This window comes from Natator depressus, chromosome 3, assembly GCF_965152275.1.
Source record: "Natator depressus isolate rNatDep1 chromosome 3, rNatDep2.hap1, whole genome shotgun sequence".
Lineage (NCBI taxonomy): Eukaryota > Metazoa > Chordata > Testudines > Cheloniidae > Natator > Natator depressus.
In genome coordinates this window covers 153,132,025-153,154,237 of record NC_134236.1, presented here as the reverse complement: position 1 = coordinate 153,154,237, position 22,213 = coordinate 153,132,025, and the positions used below count along the sequence as shown (strand labels likewise).

The window sequence follows — 22,213 nt, the reverse complement described above, 5'->3', positions numbered from 1 at the left end:
TGAACCCACTCTCAACCAAAAATGATTGCCAGCATTTCTTTTCCAATCTGAGCATGGTTTTGTTACATTTTAGTCAGTGCTTAAGATGACCTGGTTGTTCATCTTGCAAAAGGACAACCAGCCCTCAACCTCTAAGAACTTGCACAACAAAGATTATGGGGCCAAATTCTCTGATGGTGTAGGTTGACATCGCTGAACTGAGAATTCAATTCTTCCTGTTTTGAATTTACCAAAAAAGAGTAAGATAGAGATTGCCATACCGGATCAGACCAGTGGTTCATCTGATCCAGTGTCCTGTCTCCAACAGTGACCAGTGCCAAATGTTTCAAAGGAGAGTTCAGAAACCCTGCAGGAGAAAGTTTTTGAATAAGCTGTCCCCAGCCTGAGCTGTTCCTGCCTGAGCTACAGAGTGGCTGGTGCCCTGAAGCAGGTGAATGTCTCTTCCCTTCCAAAATATTTCCATACTAGTACTAGGGACCTTGTTTTTTAAATTCTGCAAAGCTTTTTTCTTGCTGGTCACTCCAGCCTCATTCTGCACTTTTCTACAAGCTGCATTCTAATCAGAACATGCAACTAAGAGAAACTAAGGATGAATTTGCTTAATTTTGTTAATATGCCCATAGCGCTCTGTAAGGTCTCCTTGTTTCAGGGTCCTTCTCTTTGGAAAATTATCACCACCTTTATTGCAAATAAATCTGGTGCCAGTGGTTTGTTATTAGTATTGTGACATTCTGTCTATGTGCGTGCATTTTATATAGTTGAACACTCCCCACGTGCACACCCTCTCATTCATGCTTCCTACCCTTTTCCTCTCTCATACACACACGCCTTTTCATTTCCCTTTACCCCTCCTCTCTTTGTCCCATTATCTCTGTCCCACACAGAAAACAGGCTCTCTCACACTGTCTTTCCAATTTCACAAGCACCAAGTTTATCTTAGTTATAGAGATCACAGTGTAACCCCCTCTTCTGACCTCTCCCCCACTGCCAACCTTGGCTCAGAGGTGGCTGGGCCTGCAGAGGATGTGCCAAATGCTTTGCACTGGGATCCCAATTCCATGGCACACCAGACCAGAGCTGTTAACATGTAGATTTATCACATAATTAGAAGAGGGGCCAATAAAAATTCCAAGCCTCTGACACTCCCACATGGGATGGCAGAGCCTTGGTCCCAACCAAAAAAATTGCCCCTCACGCTGGGTTTATTTTATAAAAGATAAACACGGATTCTAACATATCCTAGGATCCGATCCAGTGTCCTTTGGCCCCGGCACCCTGAGGGGCCAAAGGAGGGTTTGAGCTGGGGAGGTGGTGAGGTAAGCAATGTTGAAATGCAACCCAAGCCAAACCAGATAAAAAGCCTTGTGTCTTTGGGATTGGAGAGGGAGGAGAAGCAGCAGAGAGAGAGAGAGGAGGGGGGGTTGTCAGCAGCACAGTGTGATCCTTTCCAATACAGGATCCAACCCAGCATAACTGTTATGGTGTTAACAAGTGAACTGAGTGAGACCACATTGCTAACATGTGATTTATGTTGCCTGACAGCTACATTTCGTTATGAGAAAATCCCAGGAACCTTTATTTTTTCAGCCCCCATTCGCTGTGCCAGCCCCATCTTGGCAACTACAAATGGGTTACACTGATGTCGTTCACATTGTGTCTGCACTTCTCCCTGCTGAGGAGAAAGAAAAAGCGAGAGAAGCCCCATCAAAGGCTCACACAATCAGCAGTCCTGAAAGCCACTTCAGGCCCGTCCAGGAGGGGATGAATAAAATAATCCCTCTTCGGATCTCAGTCCTGCCACACATACCTATGAAATCATAGAAGTCAGAAATAGGGAAGATTTATTACATCATTTTGTCCATCTCCAGGGGACAGTATAGGACTGTTCCTCCACAGTGTATTTTCCAGTGCTTTGTCCAATCTAGTTTGTCACACTGACAAATCAGAAGCAGTGTGCTAGAGAAATCCATGCTTGGAACATAAAGAGTCTGGCAGGATGCGTTGAAAATTGACAACTGAGTTTTCACTGAAAGAGATTAAGTTAACTCCACGAGCTGGCTGGTGTTGTCAGCTCAACATAATGCAAGAGAAATTCCATTCACCGAGCTCCACAGCAGGGAAACAATCGACAAGTATTACCTGGTGGATGTTCATACTCAACAGCACCACCATCACCTACACAGGTGTAGATCTCTGCTTTCCCGCATGTACGGGAGGCACATTCTCTCTCCCACATGTGCAAGTACTATGTGGCCTTAGTGCTTCACTAACCCATGTGAATGACTCCTCCACCCCATCTTAAACCCTCGTGATCAACAGCAGCGTCTTTAAGGTACAAAAGAATAAAATCACTTGTGGGAGGAGATTAGGGAAGAAGCATTATTTTCTGTTTGATTGCCTGAAAGCATTGGGATGTGTGTTTGTGAACTCATTAACAAAGCAAATCTGTGCTTCCAAACCTTTATGTGCATGCTAATATGCATACAATGTGCATATGTGTATGCCCTGAGCGTCTGTGTCAGCCCTATGCACATAATATCCATGTACTACATATGGTACATGCCTGCACGCATGTACACGGTGATGTCTTACATGTACATGCATGTGTTGTGTGAACATATATGTCGTAGGCACACACACACCACACCAGATATGTGAAGGGGCACATCTAAGTCTGTAACTGTCAGTGGACTGACATAGATAAGACACTTGAGTGTGGCTCTCACTGTAACTCTGAAATGCAGATTCCTATAGGTTCCTCTCTGCCCGTCTCGCAAGTGACGGTTATCCGCGCTGGTTATCCTCTCACTTCAACCAGTGCAAATCAGAACTAACTTCATTTAAGTCAACTGTGCTACACTTGTGTGAAATTGGTGTACACAGAGGAGAATCTGGGCCTGGGTGTTTTTCTTCTTCCCTGCCACCTTGACTGGCTGTCTACTCCCAAAGCTCAGGACTAGAGCAGAGATCTCACCTGCCAAGGAGAAAGCAGTTTGCTTCCAAAAAGAAAGCTCAGCAGCCCCCCCGCCCCCCACAGTGCTCTACTGTTGTTTCCTTTCTCCCTCATTAAGCATTGGTTAATCTCTTGTTTATTTCCTACCGAAAAGTTGGGTCCCACCCAGATCCTGCTTCTCAAAGCAGTATCCCAGCACATGCAATTAACAAGGTCCATTCCAACAGATTGCAGGGGTCCCCTCCCCCAGAGACCTTTTTTTTTTTTTTTTTTTTTTTTTTAAAAAAAGACACCTGCCTTTGTGGCTCTTCACTCCTCCTTCCACACAGAAGGAGCAAGCATGAGAAAGCTGGTAACCAGGGCAGGCAGCTGAAGGGCAGCTGGGACAGTCAATATTAATTTATGCAACTGCACCATGTGAGAGAGAGAGAAAGAGAGACACTCAGAGACAGACACACACTGTCTCCCTCTCCCCTATCTTTTGTACATTTTTCACCATCTTGGGTTGTAAGCACTTTGGGGCAAGGCCCATGTTTACCTCCATATTTGGACCACACCATTCATTTCAGAGCCCCTTCTCAAATTGGAGCCACTGGGTGTTACCATTAGTATTAAACATCATCAAGATGTGCTGTTTCAGCACAAGTCACCCTTCCCCACCCTTCCTCCTCCTCCCCTCATTTCCCTTCCCCCCTCTCCCCTCCCTGCCCAAGGTTTGTTTTTCAAGCCAGAGCCCTTCAGATGAGACACTGCCTGGGAAGCTAGGTTTGGGAAAGGTTATCAGGAAACAGCCGTCTCAACTGCTACCTTTCCGGCTTCCCCACCCTACCCCCAGCCCTTAAGGTCTCTGCTCTTCTGTTTAATATGAATGAGTTCAGAGGCGATTCCTGTGCTAGAGCAATTCATAGCTCGGATTGTGCCAAAGCACACAGGCACACACCTCTCTGATCGCTTCCTGCTCCAACACAGCTCAGCTGGCTCACCCCACAGAACGTGGGCTGGGAAAGGCACAGCAAGAGAACCACTGCTGCCGGAGCCCCATGCCAAAGTCAGGCTGTGTTTCCAGGGGCGTGGGTACTACCCTCTCCTCCACCCTCAGCTCTATCCCCTTGTGTGCAACCTATTTACCATTCGCCTCTGCTGAGGAACACCCACACGCAAGACAAAGCCTTGGCTGACCTTTAATTCCCCGAGACAATATTATGTAAAAGGGCAGGAGAAACAGGGCTAATAAGATTTCCAGAATGAAATTAAATTGTCGGGAGCTCTCGTAACTCAGGATCATAGGGCCAAACTTTGCTGTCTCATACAGGTAGAAACCCAGAGGAATTGTAAACCGTCAGGGGAATTAAAGGAGTTATTCCACATTTACACAGGCATAAGTGAAATCAGAAGTTGGCACCAATTCCAGTCAGCTACTCCAGATTTGCAACAGCGTAACATAGATCAGACTCTGGCCCTAACTCCTCTCAATTTAGTATAGTTACTCTGGATTGACATCAGCACTAATGGGAACATAATCCTTCTCTAACTCAATTAGTTCAGTGAATTTACTTTAGATTTTTATCAGTGCAACAGAGAACAGAATTTTCCCCACAGACTTTGAAGGATAAAGACCTAAGTCACATTTAATGTGTTACAATATCTTCCTGAATTAGTGAAGAACTGGTATATTTCCTAGTAATTAGTGCAAAATAGTTTTAATTGGTCCACACAATGACACTTCCTCGGGGAACTATTCCACAGGGTAAGTACATTCCTCGCCTGATACATGTTGACTGAAGACAAAAAGTGCATTTTAAGTCACTACGTAAACACTACAGCGACAGTGTGATGGTTGTGTGCAGTTAGCCACTCACACCTTTGCGTATCTCACTGATCAAAAACCCTGATAACTAGTATGGCACCGACTGCACTGACATCATTTGAGCTACTAGAACACAAGCCAAAGATTTTTTTTCTTTAAACCTTTTAAAGATTAACAGGAAACCTCATAAAACCTGGGGAAAGGAACAGGAGAGGGTTGGGCACTAGGCCTTGTGGATCCTGTGCATTTCTTCAATGTAATTGCCATTCATTGTTGTTATTGTGTTGAACATTTGTAATACAAAACTCACAGTGTAGATGAGGCAGCCAACAGTTTCATACTGACAGACAGACTCATCCAGCTGTTGCTGCCAATGTTGAGATGTAACACTAAGGCCTTGACCTCTCTTGGCCATTAAAAATCCTAGAGTCTTCTCCATGACTCAGGGGTATCCCTGGCCAAATTCCAAATAGGGTATTTACATTCTGCCTACACAAAACGCCCCTTCAGTTTCAGCTGAAGCTCCCCACTTAATAAATGGTTACATAACTGCGTTACATACTGGTAAACACACGGTCCCAGAGGTGGCTGCCCTGTAGTTCTGAGTAAGAGATTCTGTACATAGCCAGCAAAGAGTTTTGGGAGTCCTAAGGATGAAAAGGTGCTACAGAAGTGCGAGTTGCTCTTATTACTTTTGCACTTAGAGTCTCAGAATGGAGCTCCGTGCCCCATTGTGTAAGGCTCTGTACACACAAAAAACAAAGACAGCCCCCGGCACAAAGGTGTTTACAGTCTGCACAAGAGTTTACACTCAGAATTGTTACTAATGAGAGCAAAGCAAAATCTATGAATAGGAGACAGTGATGGGGATTTGCTGCGGAGATCCAGAATACAGTAGCTGATCAGGATGTGCCTATAAGCTGCTTGTGCCTTGGCTCAGTCAGTAGTACACAGCACTTTACACAGAACCTGGTGTAACATTATTCTCATTTTATAGATGGGGATACTGAGACACATAAGTGACTTGCACAAGGCCCCAGAGGGAGTCAGCTCCAGAGCTGGGAAGAGAACTCGGGAGTTCCTGGCTTGCAGGTCTGTGCTCAGACCACATAGCTCCGAGGAGAGCATTGCTCTTGTTGGGTGTTCCCTTCCCCACAAGTTCAGGGCCAGCATTAGACTTGCTGAGGCTCAGGGCAGAAACTAAGGAGTGGGCCCTCACCCCACCTCCCTTACTGGCTCACATATTGGATTTCTGCAATGTTTCTGAAGCTGAAGCCTGAGCCCTGCCACATGGGACCCTGGGCAATTGCCCTGGTTTCTACCCCCTAACGCCAGTCCTGCACAAGTTTTAAAGACCTGTCAGTAAAAAATGCAAATAGGCTTTCACAGGAGTGGCCAAGCCAGTGCTCCAGCCCCAGGTGGAAAGCATCAGTCTCTTTCCTTCTCTGGACATAGCACCCCTAAGGCAGAGCAGCTGCTGAGGGGGCCTGGAGCGATGAGCGACACAGCAATCCCCCTCAACGGTGTCTCTCCCCTTTCCACACCAAGAACGCGGGCGGATTTTCCAGTTGGATTCCAGAGGAATGCAGCAGAATGGCTGCTGATTTGCTGCACCTGATGACACTGAAAGCTTTTCCCCCCACCCATCACAGAGGAAGGCACCAGCCAGATACTCACTCAAAAAGATGGCACACTGTCCATTCTCCCCCAGGATGTGGTAGTACACAAGGATATTGAGCTATTATAGAGAATTATAGCCCCTACCATGTATACAAATACTGTATTGCATATGACTCAGGCTGTGAGCTTTTCTGATCTCCGTTCTTAAGCAAGATGGGCAGACTGAGACAAAGACTAAAAGAAAGTGCAAGAGTAGTAGATTAATTAGCTGGGAGTGGATTCAACAAATTCTCTCCTACTTCTCTGCTCTCTACTTCAACTTCTTGTTTGGTTCTCCTCCCGCATAGTGGGACTCCCATGGGGGAGTGGGACAAAGTTGCATTCATTCCTCTTCTCCAGTTACAACATCTCATCTACTTCCCAGATTTGACCACCACCTGTATGCCGATGACTCACAAATCTGCCTGAACAGCCTTCACTCCATCATCTAATCCCACATTTTAGCTTCTCTCCCCCTCTCTGACATCTCTGCCTGGGACCATCTTTGACTCTTCCTAATCCGAGTTCTTAGATTCAAGTTCTACAGGGTTCCCATCTCCACAGTAGTTGGTCTCCCTCTCCCTTGCCTCTTGCATCCTGGCCACAGTCAAATCCTGCCCCTTCTTCCTCTACAGCGTTAAGATCAGACCTTTCCCTTCTACCCCTACAACTAAACACACTCATCCACATGCTCAGCATTCCTCATGTCACTGCAACCCACATCACCCCACTCCAGATCATGAAAACCACAGTTACAAGGACCATCTTACTGGCCTATCATTCAGACCACACCACCACCACTCCTTTGGATCCAACCACCTGCTATCCTTTCAGCACCACATTGAAGGTGAACACAAGAAAAAGCAAAGTTCTACAAAATTCTGCCCTCCCCCTCCCTAATTATCTACATCACTCCACACCCACTCCGCTCCACCAACAAAGCCAGCCTCAATACCCTGTTTGTCCATTTCCCCCCCTCACAGACACCTCCATGCATGCCCCTGCAGATGGAATGCCCCTCCTGAGCTAGACCCCAAGACCATTACCCTCCTGCCTTATCAGAAGGCAGACAAAAGAATATACTGTTTTGCCAGTGCTGCTCTGTTCCCATTGGGGTGGGCTGAGATGGGTATCCCAAGCCAGCAACACTAATAATGAGTGGAACCACACGGCAATATGAGTTCATATATAGCAAAACTTCAGAAAAAACCCAGGGAGATTGCTGCTGAAAACCCCAGCAACAGGGAAAGAAAGCATGATAGGCTGACAGTGCCAGCCAGTATGTCCAACCTGCACCCTCAGTGTCAACTCAGTGTCTTATTTCAACCACATTTCTTTGCCACAAATTAAAGTCCTAATAGGATGCACAATTCTTACTGTATCAACATCACTGCAGTAAGAAATAGGCCTCAGTATAGCTTTATATGAACTTCTCGCTCTAACTAATGCAGCCCTTACCATAAGTGCACTTTCAGCTATGTCAGATCACGCAAGCATTTTTGACTCAGTTGATAACATATTAAAAAGACATTGTGGAAGGATGATTTCTTAGCAAATGTACCAAGGCTAACAATAGCAGAGAGATCCTATTGTCTACACAACTGCCAAGCATTCAATAGTGGAAGGATGTACAAAGAAGCTGATTTGACATCACCCTGTTCTGAGAAAGTCACACTGATGGGAACTCATAGCAAAGCTCGCATTTCTACCAGTTGCTCTGTTCTCTACCCTCTTTTTGCTGGTCTGCACACCTGCTCCCATGCTGATGAAATTCAGTAATAGTCCATTGGAAACAATGGATTGCTAGGATGGATGAAGCGCTTTCCCTCAGCACAGAAGGGGAATCCTACACCTCAAACTTGTCTGCCATGGTGAGTGGGTCCTACCTGGGATGTTCTCTAGGCACAGCAGGTGCATCCCATCTGGAACATATCCAAACATTTCATGAGCATAGTGTATGTATGCTACCCAGAACTTTAACCAATATAGCAAATACACTCTACCTGGGGCATTCGGTTAGCAGCCAGTCACCATGGAACAGACAAACATCACATGGGCCAGGTCCTCAGCTGGTGGAAATCAGCATAGCTCTGTTGACTTCAGTAAAATAATATTGAATTACACCAGCTGAGGATCTGGCCACAAGTTCTACCACAAGGTAGCACTCTAGCAACACATTCTGTGAGGTGATCCGTTCATGTGGTTTCTCCTTGCACTAACAATTGTGAGCAGGAATTTCACAAACGCGTGGGTAATGTTGTGGCCCCTGGCTTCCCCACACCCAAAATCTGGCAACACAAGCACAGACCTTCATTTGTGCTTACTTATAGAAATGTGCATTCAAATCAGGACTTGCCCATGAGAATCAGGCTTTGTGCATGAGTTAAGCAGATGCACATGCTTTGGAAAGTCTGGCTCTGCAAGACCAGAACCTCAAAAGAGTAAGTCTGTTGGATAGGTTCACCAAGGACTACTGCACATCAGTGGCCAAGGCTGCTAATGGACTACCTGCAACTTGGCAGTCCCCCTCCCAAACACCCACTTGTGGTCAGAGGTGGCTCTGCAGCACTCTGCCTCGGTTTCCCTTATTCCCTCAGATTTCACACAGGCTTCTCTCTGTGCAACTCAGGATCTCGACAAATTAATATCGAAATTTCAAACAAAACTCAAAAGTCCCACAATAAAATTCAATCCCCTGCTTTTAGCTGATCTCTCTCAGCCCTACCTGCCTGTAGTCTCCTCCTCCTGGTGTGTCAAACTCTCCTTGCAGGCCCCTGCTCACTGCAGCTCTTCTGCAGTCTCTGCCACAGCTTCCTCTTTCATAAGGCCCAGCTGCCTTCCCTTAAACCCATTTGGGCAACAGGGAATCAGTCACAGGTGCACCAGACCTCACTCCCTCTGAAAGGGGCCAGTCACACTATGGCACTCCCATTGCAGTCTCCCACTATGTGTAGCTTTTCACTTCCTCTCCATAAGACAGGAAAGAGAGGAAGTGTCTGAGGAGAGTGAGCCACACAGCACAACCAAGGGGAGTCTTTGCCTTCAAAGTATTGCTCTCCTAACAGCTTCAAAAATCTGAATCAATGGTTCATCACATAGGCCAGTGATTTCAGTGGAAACAAATCACATCTGACAGCAGTGTAGAAAGCTCTACTCAGGCAGCTACAGTCTAACCTGACAGAGAGAAAGAAGGCTTTGTGGTCTGGCTCCCCTCAGCTCAGAAGGTACTCCACTACTGCAGGGCCCTGCTGATCTCTCTGCCTTCAGAGGATCACCTCAGATAATGAGTCTAAGACCCTTGTCCTCTTCCTGGCCCCACCTAATATCTGAGAAATACCAGTTAATCTCTTTATTGGGATTTTTCTTACAGCCTCCACTGAAATGTTCCTGTTTAGCAGCCTAAGGGAAAGGAGGCAGTAATTAGGAATGGGCAAAGTCTCTGTTGGTCCAAAGCCAGCAAGTCTCCTGCTCTACTGGAACCAGAGCTCATCATATGTGAATGAATCAGAGGGGCCTCTCCAGATCTTGATTGCATTTGGCACAAGAGCACTTTCCTGGTTAATTAGGAACAGCGATTCAGTATATAAAATGTATAGCAGGAGTGGGCTCAGGCAGTGAAAAGGCCACATGTCTGGGGGGAAGGGGGAACAGAGGCATTTTAAAGTATATTTTCAGTGAATTTTCTACTGATCAATGGCCCTGCTAACTGAAAGACCTCTATTTAGCCACCAAAGTAGTGCAGTATGAGCAGGGATCAGCATAAGCTACCCAGGGCTGGAATTAACCCATCCCTGGGCGCTACACAAACATGCATTTGTGAGGCCCTGCCTTCTAATATGAATCTGGGCTCCAGGTTGCAATGCCACTTGCTCAAATTTGACCCAGCCACTCCTCAATTATGACAGAGGAGTGGCCAGGCCAAACTTGAATGAGTAGCACACAGGATCGCAGCAGCACTCAGGTTTGTCCCAGCTGCCCCTCTGTCATTACAGGAGGGGTGACCAGGCCAAATTGGGCTCCCCCCACCCCATGAATTTGAGCTCTAAGCACATGCTTAGTTTGCTTATGCATTAATCTGATGCTGAAGCTACCCACAGATACCTCCCCAGAGCCAAGTAGAATCCTGGTTTTCTGTTTTGCAGAAAACATGTCAGAATCTTGGAATTTCCTTTTCCAAAAGAGAACTAAACCAAAAAAATTTGAAGTTTCCTGCAAAATGAAATTCTGAAAAGATTTTGGGGGTAATCTACATATTTTGTTTCAATAAAATACAAACACTGCATTCTGCTTTTGACTTTGTGTCTGATAAAATTTAAATGTTCCACTTTATCAGAGCACGGTTCCTTTCCCACCCTCAGAAAAGAAATTGGTCACAAATTGATTCATTTCTGAAAAACGTGTCACTTTCAATAAAACAGCATTTTCTGAAAGGGAAATATTCCACTGGAAAAATTCTGCCCAGCTCTACACTTCCCCAACCAGCGTATCTCACCTCTGTCCTGGGTACTACCTGCACAGATAGGATTCCTCAGTCTACAGGACCCAGTCAGTCTCTCACATTTTTTCAGAAGTAGAAAGTGTCACCTAATACCATTTGCAATGGTGGGTCTTCTGTTTTGCTCTTTCAAACATGGACCCTTGTCTGCTGTTATCAGTCCAGCTCCCAGTGAACTCATTTCACGTAGCCCACTGAACAGCCATTATGGTTTCTGGGGGGCGGGGGGAGAATAGCAACAGCATCACAAAGGATTGGTCTACACTAGAAAATTAGGTCTGTTTATATTCATCAGTCAGGGATGTGAAAAATGCACACCCCGAGCGGTATTATTAAGCTGACCTAAGTTCCCAGGTAGCACTAAGTTGATGGTAGAATTTCTTCCGTTGACCTAGCTACTGACTCTCAGGGAAGTGGATTACCTATGCCAATGGGAGAACCTCTCGCACTGGGATAGGTAGGGTCTATACTGAAGCACTACAGTGTTTTAAGCATAGACATACCCTAAAGGAAAGATTATCAGCTTTTCCCTTTCTCTCCAATTCTCTTTATAACCTCCACTCAATAACTTTCCTGTATTCACTACAGTTTAAGGTTACCTGCTGACTGAGTTCCCTGGACAGCCCCAGGTTCTGATATTGCTGGGATTTGTCCTTCATCCTACAGGATTTTTAAAAAAAAACAAAAAACATGAATTTCCTTTAAGGGGAGAAAAATCACTCTTTGCAGTAGGACACAATGCTGCATTGTGACAGAATGCAATTTTGACAGACATGCTGTACTATCAGTCACATTTTTCTCTTGTGAGACGAGATAGCAAATGTGGAAAGAGCACTTAACTAAACAGGTGAAGGCTAGATAGGAAACAGTACTCAGAGAGACTACATGATGGTAGACAATGTAATACACACTTAGTTATCAGAGTTAAGAATCTGTATATAAAAACACAAAGGTGGCAGTTTAGGGACAGGTGAATATTAGAATTGTCACAAATGTTTGCCCATAAGGTAAAAGGTGCTGAATTAACAGCCCTGGAGATAGAGGTCCTACACAGAAGAGTACAGTACTGGCAACAGTAGTACATACTTCCCATACTAATCTCCTGCAATGTCTGTGTCCTGGAGGATCAACATTAGTGGGAATTCAGGCTTCATGGCCCGTTCATTCCTTTGTCTCTGACAAGGCTGCCAACTGCAATGGTGGTTTCTGTGATGTGCGTACTGGGAACTGAAACCAACCAACTCATTTCACATCCTCCACCTCACAGCCATCCACACGTTACAATATTTAGTCACTTCCAACCCTGGGCTGCATCTAAATAGGCAACCTAGAAATGAAAACCTAAGACTGAATATGGGGCATGGAGATTATCTACTCCCCTCCCCATTGCCCATTCTTGCAATGGAGTAGAAACAGAGGATTTCAAAGCGTGGTTTCTCGCTAGGCACCCGTTTGAGCCCCCTCCTATCTCCTCTAACCAAATAAAGGTAGGAAAAGGCTCACTACCCCAATAACCTAGGGCTCATCCTTGCACATACTCCTTCATTCTGAAAGGACTAGATTCCCTCAACCTCACCATGCATAGTCCCATCAAAGCATCTACTTGTGTGGCTTGCACAAATGCAGCCTCAACCTGAAGGGCTGAGAGGACCAGCAATCTCCTCCGGGGATCCAGTAAACACTATGCACACTGTGCGCCTACAGTTAGGAGGATGGCTTGGGAAACAGCAGTATCACCACTCCCAGGAGACAGGGCCACTTGCTATGGCAGTCACCATGGGACAAAACTGACTAACAGGGACTTAAGCATCAGTGACATCCTAGGACATTCCATGTTTGGAATCCAGTTTATCCAACCCAGATGAGAACGTTAGAGTGAGTCAAGAAGCCACTGCAAGTGGAAATAGACCAGGGAAGTGGTAATTCAGGCTGTTTGGTACCCTAGGATAGAGGTTCTTAACAGGTGTATCTCAGTGACCCTGCTATGGAGAGGATTGGGGGGTAGAAAAATGGTCATTCCACTCACTTCTAGGCTGGAGGGAAAGAACAGCAATCATAGATAGAGAGGCAGGTTTCAAGCAGACTGGAAGTACTCAGGAAGAGTCCAGTCCCTGAGAGGCTTTTTGCACCCCTGTAAGGGGAGATGGAGCTTCTAGGATCCTCTCTGAGGGACAACACAACACAGTAGAGCTCTCTCCTAACTCAGAAACCAGGAGTTGTTTGAGGTGCCATGGAAGCCAGCAGAAACGGTGATGTGATGTGAAGTAACAGGAGAAAGAAAAAGGAGTAACAGATGGAAGGGGCAGTCAGTCCCTAGGCTACCAGGTAGTGCTGCAAGTCACTGTGTAGGTGAACCTGGGCTTGCTTGCCAGTCACAGTTAATCTCATTCCTAGGGTCAGCAGGGGCCAAGAGTGCAGCAGATGTTGGGTCCTGGGGAGAAAGGTTCAGTACTTGGGTTTCACCTCTACCTGGTCTTTCTGGAGCTGGGAATGCTGCAGAGGAAGATTTCAGAGTAACATCCGTGTTAGTCTGTATTCGCAAAAAGAAAAGGAGTACTTGTGGCACCTTAGAGACTAACCAATTTATTTGAGCCTAAGCTTTCGATTGCATCCGATGAAGTGAGCTGTAGCTCACGAAAGCTTAGGCTCAAATAAATTGGTTAGTCTCTAAGGTGCCACAAGTACTCCTTTTCTTTTTGCAGAGGAAGAGAGACTTTGGATACCCAGTCTCTTGCTGCTCAGGCGGGGAATGCTGCTGGCGCAGTAATGGAGACACTGGCTCAATATCTATTCTGCTTACCACCTAGGCCAATGAGGGCCAGGAGTCAGACAGGGCCAAAGTGCTCAGTCCCTTACAGGAGAGAGCAAACTACCCCCAACCAAGGAATGACCTACCTCTCCAGCTGTTTGGGGAGCAATAGGGTCTGAAAAAGCGGGGGAAGTTATGAGGGAGTCCTCTTTATTCAAAAAGATGATGAGGGGTGGAAGATAGGAGGAAAATGATGGAAAAAATCCCAAAATCTTCAGACACAGAGTGAATGGAAATTCTCCGTCTTAGAAAATGTCTGGAAGGTCAAAGCTGTTTCTATTGTTCCTTGGCACGTGACCAACTTAATTAAATAGGACACACTCAGGGAGTTTAGGCCCAAAGTTGAGTTACGGATTTTTTTTAAAAAAAGTAACAGATAGAAGTGTTTCATAAATTAAAAAGTAAATTAGTTTTTTGTGGGGGGCGAGAGAGAGAGAGAGATGGATTTGAATATTCCTGTTCCTACTGGGAACCCATTACACAACAGCAAGAAAAACAGAAAATGAATCTGAATTAGTTCTAAATTCAGTGTCCAAGTTGAGCTATGTGCAAGTAGTACTGCAAAAACAACAGCACAAAGAGGGAAAATAAATATGAATGTTTCAAATTCTTTCAGATCTAATAATCAAATGTGGTGTTGGTAACCCAGGTAAGGCCAATAATATCACTATTTGTTAAACACCACATGCTCAGATCTGTGAAAGGCCACAGAAGAGGACTCAGTCCAGCTCCAAGGAACTTCCAGTCTAAATAGATGAGAGAAATATCTTGACAATGTACTTTAGAAAAAACCCATAACACCTTTTGTATTTCTTTCTTGGCTAACAGCTGACATTCCTTTCATTTTTCTGGGTCTGCTACAGTCAGTTACCCTTCCTGGTGCAGTTTGAGTTCACACTTGAGATCAGGTTGCCTGTGTAACTGACAGATTTGGGTGATGAAACCTCCAGTGTCATGAGACTTCAAAAGCAAATCACCTCCACTAACAAAAACCTAGGACTTCTTACTTGTCCTTGAACAGAGCGAATTTGAACTCATCTTGGAGAGGCTCTATCATAGCCTTGCAATACCTATGAAGTTCAACAAGAAATTAGGGATGGGGGGAGGTTAAGTGCTTTTCCCTTGTTTTGCAGTAGATTTTAAAAACAAATCTTCCAGATTTTCTTTAGTTGTTCAGTCAATAAATCTGTGCAAAGGAAAATATGCGCTTGTAGCATGGCCACATTTGCCAGCAGGCATACACTGGGGAGACCACCAACTGCAACAGCACCTCACTACAAGGCAGCATGCACAATGCCAGCTCGGAGGGGAGGGCGCAAGAGAAGATGGAGGAGAGTGAGCAAAAGCAATCTAGAACTGTAGGCTAGGGCTAGATTTATCATTTATGGGGCACAAAACCACCCCACAGATGCGCCAGTATGCAAGGCCTCCCCTACTCTTCTTCTACCACCAGGAGAGGTGGAGGAGAGAATCTGGCTCCAGATGTTCCTTTCCCTCATACAGTAGGGCCACAGGAAGAATTAGGGCTGGCCCTTGAGATGCAAAGCTTAGCTGGACTAGGGAGGCCTCAGAAGCACAAGGACCAAAGTGGGTGTTTGCTTTGTGTCAGGACTGGTGCACTGACATGGACATGTTACAACAGCATTTGCTTCAGAACTTGCGCCTATCTCTGTGGGCAGATGGCCTGGTGAGTTAACATTCCCACTAGGAAACCGTACATGCCGTATGCATAGGCAGCTCCCACTAAGATCATCCAGGGCTTTAATTTGCCCCCATGAGGGGAGTGAAAAGCCTCCTTGCTTTCACTGAGAACCTGCTTGGGGAAAATGGGACCCCAAACATATCATCCAACTGCTAGAATAAAGTATCCCAACACATTCCAAACTCTGTCTCCCAATTTGAAAGACTTGGCTTCCAAAAAGCTAGCTGTTTGAAGATTATCTCAGTTTAAAATCGTGAGAACAGTACAGACACACATCTCACCTACAATATCCCATTACATGGGCACCGGAGAGAATCTTTCACAGAAGATATTTCCCTCAGAGTCAGGAGGAATGTCCAGAATACTGAATATTTACTGGGCTGGAAAGTAGCCATGCTGAAAAATATCCTGTGAACTAAGGTTGGTTTTTCCATGTTGTCATCTAAAGTGTGGGACAATGCCCCAGATTTTAGCCGCACAACGGGAGAACAGGCTTGGCCTTTTAAATGAGAGATGAATGCAGTCAAGTGCAGGAATATTTTTCATGATACCCTTTTACAGAACAGATGGCACAGGCCAAGCCATACCCTCTGGGCATGCTCCAGGGAGCGCAATGCAATGGTTGTCTCACTAGAGATCTCAGGCTGTGTCAGTGCCACCATTTTGCTCAGGGATTTGGGTCAAAAGGCTCCACGGTCATATCTGTTTTTTGTCTCAAAGACCATAAAGGATAAACAGTGGGGTGGCTGGTATACAACACAGCCTTCCCAAACACTTCCAGGTCGCTGATTTACACTGGCACATTTTACAGACTGAACCTTTCTAATCCAATTAAAATCTCGTCTCAGCCATCAATACAAATGTGGTCTGTTCTATTTTAGTGTTTCAGAGAACATGCATTAGCCTGGAACTGTGGGTGAACCAGGCCTCCCGGACAAATCCTGCAATCTACCAGCCTAGTTTCTATCCCAGGCAACCACATTCAGAAATACTTTGCTATGGTCTCTCTGCCTACCTCCCTCCCTCCCTGTTGAGGAGCTCATACAAACCTTCCTCACTGTAGTATCTGAGCACCTTCCAAAATTATGCAACACTGCCTTATCCTTCTGAAATAGAGCACTTTTCTCCCACAACTAAGTCCTCAGAAAGTTACGGTTCTAACAGTACCAAGAAATACACAGAAATGGATTTGATTTCAATTTTTTTTTTTAAAGTACATGCCCATTTAGGCTCTGGGCATATGTACAAATGGTACAGTATATATTATACACAGTAGTGGGGCAGTTGCCCCACTTTGGCAGAGGAGGGGTTAATAGAAGCCCTTGGAGCAGCTGCAAAGAACCCAGCCAATCAGGGCCAGGCTGAGCCCTATATAAAAGCTGCAAAGCAGAGAGAAGTCTCTCTCTGACCACCAAGGGAGGAGGACTGGCTCCCAGGGATAGCACCTTGGATAGAGCAGCGCTGGGCAGGCTCAGGGGAGCAGAGGGAAAGTTCCAGCCTGATTCAGGGGCCTCAGCCTGGCAGGTAAGAAAGGGCTGAGAAGGTGCAAGGGCCAAAGGAAAGTGGCCCAGGGAGCAGGAGTAGTAGAGGGGAGAGGAAGGCAGGACATGGCTGCCGCCAGAGGGTCCCTGAGCCAGGACCCAGGAGTAGTGGGTGGACAGGTCTGGGTCTCCCCCTCCCCCTTACACTGCACCTGGCCGTGGAGGAGCGTGGCCCGATACAGACTGTGGCTTGCCCCTGAAGCAAAAGACTAGACTTTAGGGCTGCAGTTGGCCACGAGGGCAGGTGCAGACTGAGGACTGCTGACACCCGCCCCAGAGAAGGGGAGAGAATCGAGTGGGGCACAGCCGGAGGGCTGTGTCCAAAAGAGGACGCCGTAAGCCAGCGAAGCAACGCGGGTCCCAGACAGCACAGCAGCGCAGACAATGGGTGAGACACCACCTGCAGAGGGTGCTCCACAGCTGGACAGAGCTAATTGCTGGCACAACCAGCAGGAGGCGCCGTGGTGGTGAGTCTGCAGCTGTTAGCATACATACACTGTGTGTGTCTACTCATATATATGAGTCCTTTTCACTCTAAGGACAGAGCCACACTTCTGAAGGACAACGAAGCCATCAATTCTTGCTGGAAAGAACATTTTGAAGATCTCCTTAACTGTAATTCTATGGTTGCAGATGAAGTCCTTAAGCAAAATCCTGTAATGACCATTTAGGGATTAGCTCGGAGACCCTCCCAGTTTGTATGAGGTACACAGTGCCACCAACCAGACGAACAACGAAGCAGCAAGTCGAGATGGGATCCCCGCTGAAATTTTTAAAGACGGTGGACCACAGCTAATTCGACAGCTTTACCTGCTTATCCTTAAAATCTAGATAAAAGGAGGAGAAACCCAGTGAAATGAGGAATGCCCTGATTATCCCCTTTCATGAAGAGGGTGACAAAGTGGATTGTGGAAATTATCGTGGTATCTCCCTCCTAGCCATTGCAGGCAAAGTTCTGGCGTGGATCCTTGCAACCTGCCTTCTGCCCCTATCAGAAGAAATTTTACTGGAGTCACAGAGTGGTTTCCGACCATGTCGTGGAACTGAGGATATGATCTTCACAGCACAGCAGCTACAAGAAAAAAAAAGTGTCAGGAGCAAAAACCAACCACTGTACATGGCTTTTATTGATCTAACTAAAGCCTCCGATTCAGTGAATTGCCATGCCCTCTGGACTGTACTTTCTAAGATTGATTTATTTATCAGGACATCCAATGTCCTAAAATTGCTTCATAACATGAAGGTGACTGTTCTGAGCAGCACTGGCTCCCAGAGTGAACCTTTCAAAGTACAAACAGGAGTCAAATAGGGCTGTATCATCACTCCAACCATGTTTGCAGGTTTTATTGCCATCATTCCTCACCTAATTGCTGGGAAGTTTACAGCTGGCATTGAAATCATTTACAGAATGGACGGAAAGCTGTTCAGGCTTCGCAGGCTGAAAGCAAAGAGTAAGATTTCCACAACAATAATATTGTGGAACTTCAGGATCCTGATGACAACGCAATCTTTGCCCTCTCTGAGAAAGATCTTCAAAGTATCTTGAATGTGTTTGCCGATGCTTACGCATGTCTTGGTTTCACTCTTGATATCGAGAAGACTAAAGTGCTCTAACAGCCTTCTCCAAAGGAGGTATTACAGGCCCCATCTATCAATCAATGGAGTGGTACTGGAGAATGTCGACCATTTCCTCGACCTTGGAAGTCATCTTTCATCCAAGGCAGATATTGATGCAGAAATTCATCGCCTGAGCTGTGCCAGTGTAGCTTTTTCTCGTTTATGGCGCAGGGATTTTGAAGATCACAACATTTGAACAGACACCAAGCTTCTTGTTTATCAAGCTGTTATTCTCCCAGCACTGTTGTCCAAGTTTCGGACCCAAACAACCTATAGTCACCACTTGAAAGTCCTTTTAAAGGCACCATCAAAACGGCCTTCGTAAGATTATGAAGATCAAATGGGAAAACAGGCGCACCAATATTAGTGTCCTGGAAGAGGCAAAGACCACCCGTATCGAGGCAATGATCATCTGTCAGCAATTCTGCTGGTCTGGTCACATTGTCCAGATGCCAGACCATCGCCTCCCAAAACAGGTCCTGTTCTCTCAGCTGAAAGAAGGGTAACGTGGGTGGACAATGGAAGCGTTAGAAGGACTTGCTGAAGGACAACCTAAAAAAGTGTAACATTGACAGACAGACACTGACACTTGGGACACACTTGCCCAGGATCGCTTAAAATGGAGGGAAGTCCTACATGATGGTCCCCTGCATTTTGAACTTGCTTGCCGACAAGCTGAAGAGGACAAGAGGTGCAGGAGGAAGGAGAGACTGGCTTCCAGTCATGGTCAACAGCCTCCTGCTGAGCCTCAAAACATCTGCCTTTATTGTAATAGAACTTGTGGTTCAAGGATTGGCCTTATTAGTCACCTGAGGACCCACAACTCCCACAGAAGATGCTCATACTTGGTAACAAGTGATTGCCCCTCCCAGAAATGTATCCTCCCCACCAGGAAAAACCTGGTAGAGCATCATAGACCCTGCAGTGGGACTTGAAGGTCAGCAGATTCAGGTTCTGGCAAACCAAGGTGGAAAGCAAACGCTTCAGGGACCTCCCATGGGAAAAACAGCTCCAGTGCTTTGGTTGATAGAAAGACAGGCTGAGCTAGCCAGGACCAGCCATTTAAAGATTTGTAGGTGAAAAAACTAACACAATACATTGCACCCAGAAATTAACTGCAGCGGATGTAGATCAGATCATTAGTGTAATGTGCTCCCCCATAAGAAACACCAATCGGCAAGCAGCCTTCCATATTGTGTGTCATCTGCAGTTTCCAATAGACTAAAGGGTAACCTCATATAGAGCGCATTATAGTAACCCAGTCTCAAGCTGAGAAAGACCTGGGTCAGTGTGGCAATATCCACATCCAAAGGAAAAGGTTGCAACCTTCTGACTAACCATATATTGGTAAACATCTTGGCCACTGCAGCTGTTTGGTCATCCTGAAGCAGCTGGAGATCCTTTTTACCAACTATTTGACAATCAGGCATGTAACTCCAATTGAGGGAGCCGGTATCTTCTTTGCCAGTCCTACTGACTTCCCCCACCCCACCAGCATAACTTAAGTTTTATATGTAGTCACACAGCTCACCCTTAGCTAAACCCCAGTCTTGTCCAGACACCCAATAAACTGGTCAACTGCATCGCATGGGTCTAGCTGGGTGTCCTCTTCCTACACCATGATCCATATCGTCTCCATCTCCCCCGAGTGGCCTCACATACATGCTGAACAGGAGGGGGAGGGGAAAGGAGTGGCCATGAAGAATGGAATACTCTAGCACACTACATTAGAGGAACCTTGGAGCAACTGAGAAATTGCTCAATACTGCCTATTGTTTTGAACGTGGAACAACTCCTTCCATTCCAGCTAAAACCCACAGCTGTGTCAACACTACCTCATGGCCAAAGGTATCAAAGGTAGCTGACAGATGCAACAAAATCACCGTGGTTACTTGGTTCTCATCTGTCACCAGCAGGAAATCACTGACAAGTACTATCTCCATTCCATACACAGGTCAAAACCCCAAATCTCCTGGTGTACTCTAACAGTGCATTTTATTCCAAAGGCAGCCATAGGAAATTGATCTCTGGAGCAATGATCAGGAATCAAAGCACTGATGCCATGATAACCCTACCAATATGCCCTGAGAGAAATTGCTTCCCAACCCTAAATCTGACTGACTATCTGCCTAACCCTGTAAGAAAGAATCACTGTCATTAGTAATTTAATCCCATTCATACCTGAAATATTATTGGTGTCCAAGTAATTGTCCATCTTTTCCCTTGGAATCTTAGCAAAGAACTATTCAAGGCAGCAGTTACACAGCCTTCTATTCAAGAGTGATTAACTAAACCCTACCACAATGTAGGGAAGTGGTTTACACAACTCACTGGAGGTTTTTCCCAGCTCCCAACAAGTCTATGATTCCTTATCATCATCATGTGTGGTTTGTATCACCACAGCACTTTAGAGCCCCAGTCATGGGCCTGGACCCCATTGTGCTAGGTGCCACACAAAACACAGAACAAAAGGAGTCCCTGCCCCAAAGAGCTTACATTACCCCACAGGAAATCTCTCCCACACCCTGTAAAACATAAGGTCCATGGCAGAAACTCACCACAAGTTCGGAGAACCTAGCATTGAGCTCCTCCGCTGGTGGGATTGGGACAGAGAACTCCAGGAACTGGAGGGGGTTATTATCTTTGAGGTTGATTTCAGGGAGGTCGCTTCCCCCGAAGCAGCAAAGAAACCCAAAAGCATGACGATTCCTTTTCCGGGGAGCCATGGTCATGGTGTGAGATGCTATCTACTGATCATGATCTGCAGAGAAGACAGGAAGAGAAGTCGTTAAATGACAATCTGCACCATCCAGCACAGGTTATTTGTGGTTATCATTGCCATCAGTGCAACAGGCAGAGAACAGACAGATCTGTCATGCTAAGGAGCAAAATAAAAACGGAGCCATCTTGATGGACTGGTTAGTCAAGGTTTAATACATCACTCTCACCACCACCACCACCCATAGCTATATAGCATCTTGCATCCAAAAGGTTTGACAGAGCTAGGCTGGGACTTTCAAAGCAGTCAGTATTGATTTAAGTCTGCTCCAATCAAAATCGGTGGGAGTTTTAACACTGACTTGAGTGAGAGAGGCGTTAGGCCAACGATAAGCCCTTTGGAAAATCCCAGTCAAACTCTCTCTCTCACACACACACACACACACACACACAGAGAGCCCCCTGCTCAATTCACCCACAGCTGACACAAACCCCTCTGGGACAGAATGGAACAGTTTTTACCCCACAAGCAGACACCAGTGATGGAGGACATGGAAAGAGCAAATCACAATATTGCACAACAGTTTAGGACAGGAAGTGCCAAAGAATACTGAAGCAGTTGAAACAGCAGGGGACAATGCAGGCTAGCTAACCAGGAGCACAGGATACAGCAAAGGACTTGCGGGGGTTCTTTTAGTTTTGGTGGCTTAAAAACAACCCTCTGGAAACCTTGAGAGTTCTGGAGCGGGCGGGGGTACAAAATCAGGCAGAATCACCGCTTAAAGACTGCTGCACCCTCCCCCACAGTGACAAAGGCGGCTCTGCATAGAACTACTGTTGGAGAACTGCTACTTTAGCAGGGCAATAATGGGAGAGACTTCAACAAAATTGTAACTAGAACTACACAAAATG

The 22,213-nt window shown here is 46.0% G+C and overlaps 1 protein-coding gene across 2 annotated transcripts in view; it reads right to left on the bottom strand.

Moving 5' to 3' along the window:
* The window catches only part of DAAM2 (dishevelled associated activator of morphogenesis 2), a 245,128-nt gene that overhangs the window by 134,097 nt on the left and 88,818 nt on the right, over positions 1 to 22,213 (bottom strand). For both annotated transcript variants that reach the window (XM_074949118.1, XM_074949117.1), the window contains exon 2: positions 21,142 to 21,344. In XM_074949118.1, the coding sequence (XP_074805219.1) occupies positions 21,142 to 21,315 (174 nt within the window). In that variant the 5' untranslated portion in view covers positions 21,316 to 21,344. The remainder of the gene's footprint in view (positions 1 to 21,141; positions 21,345 to 22,213) is intronic.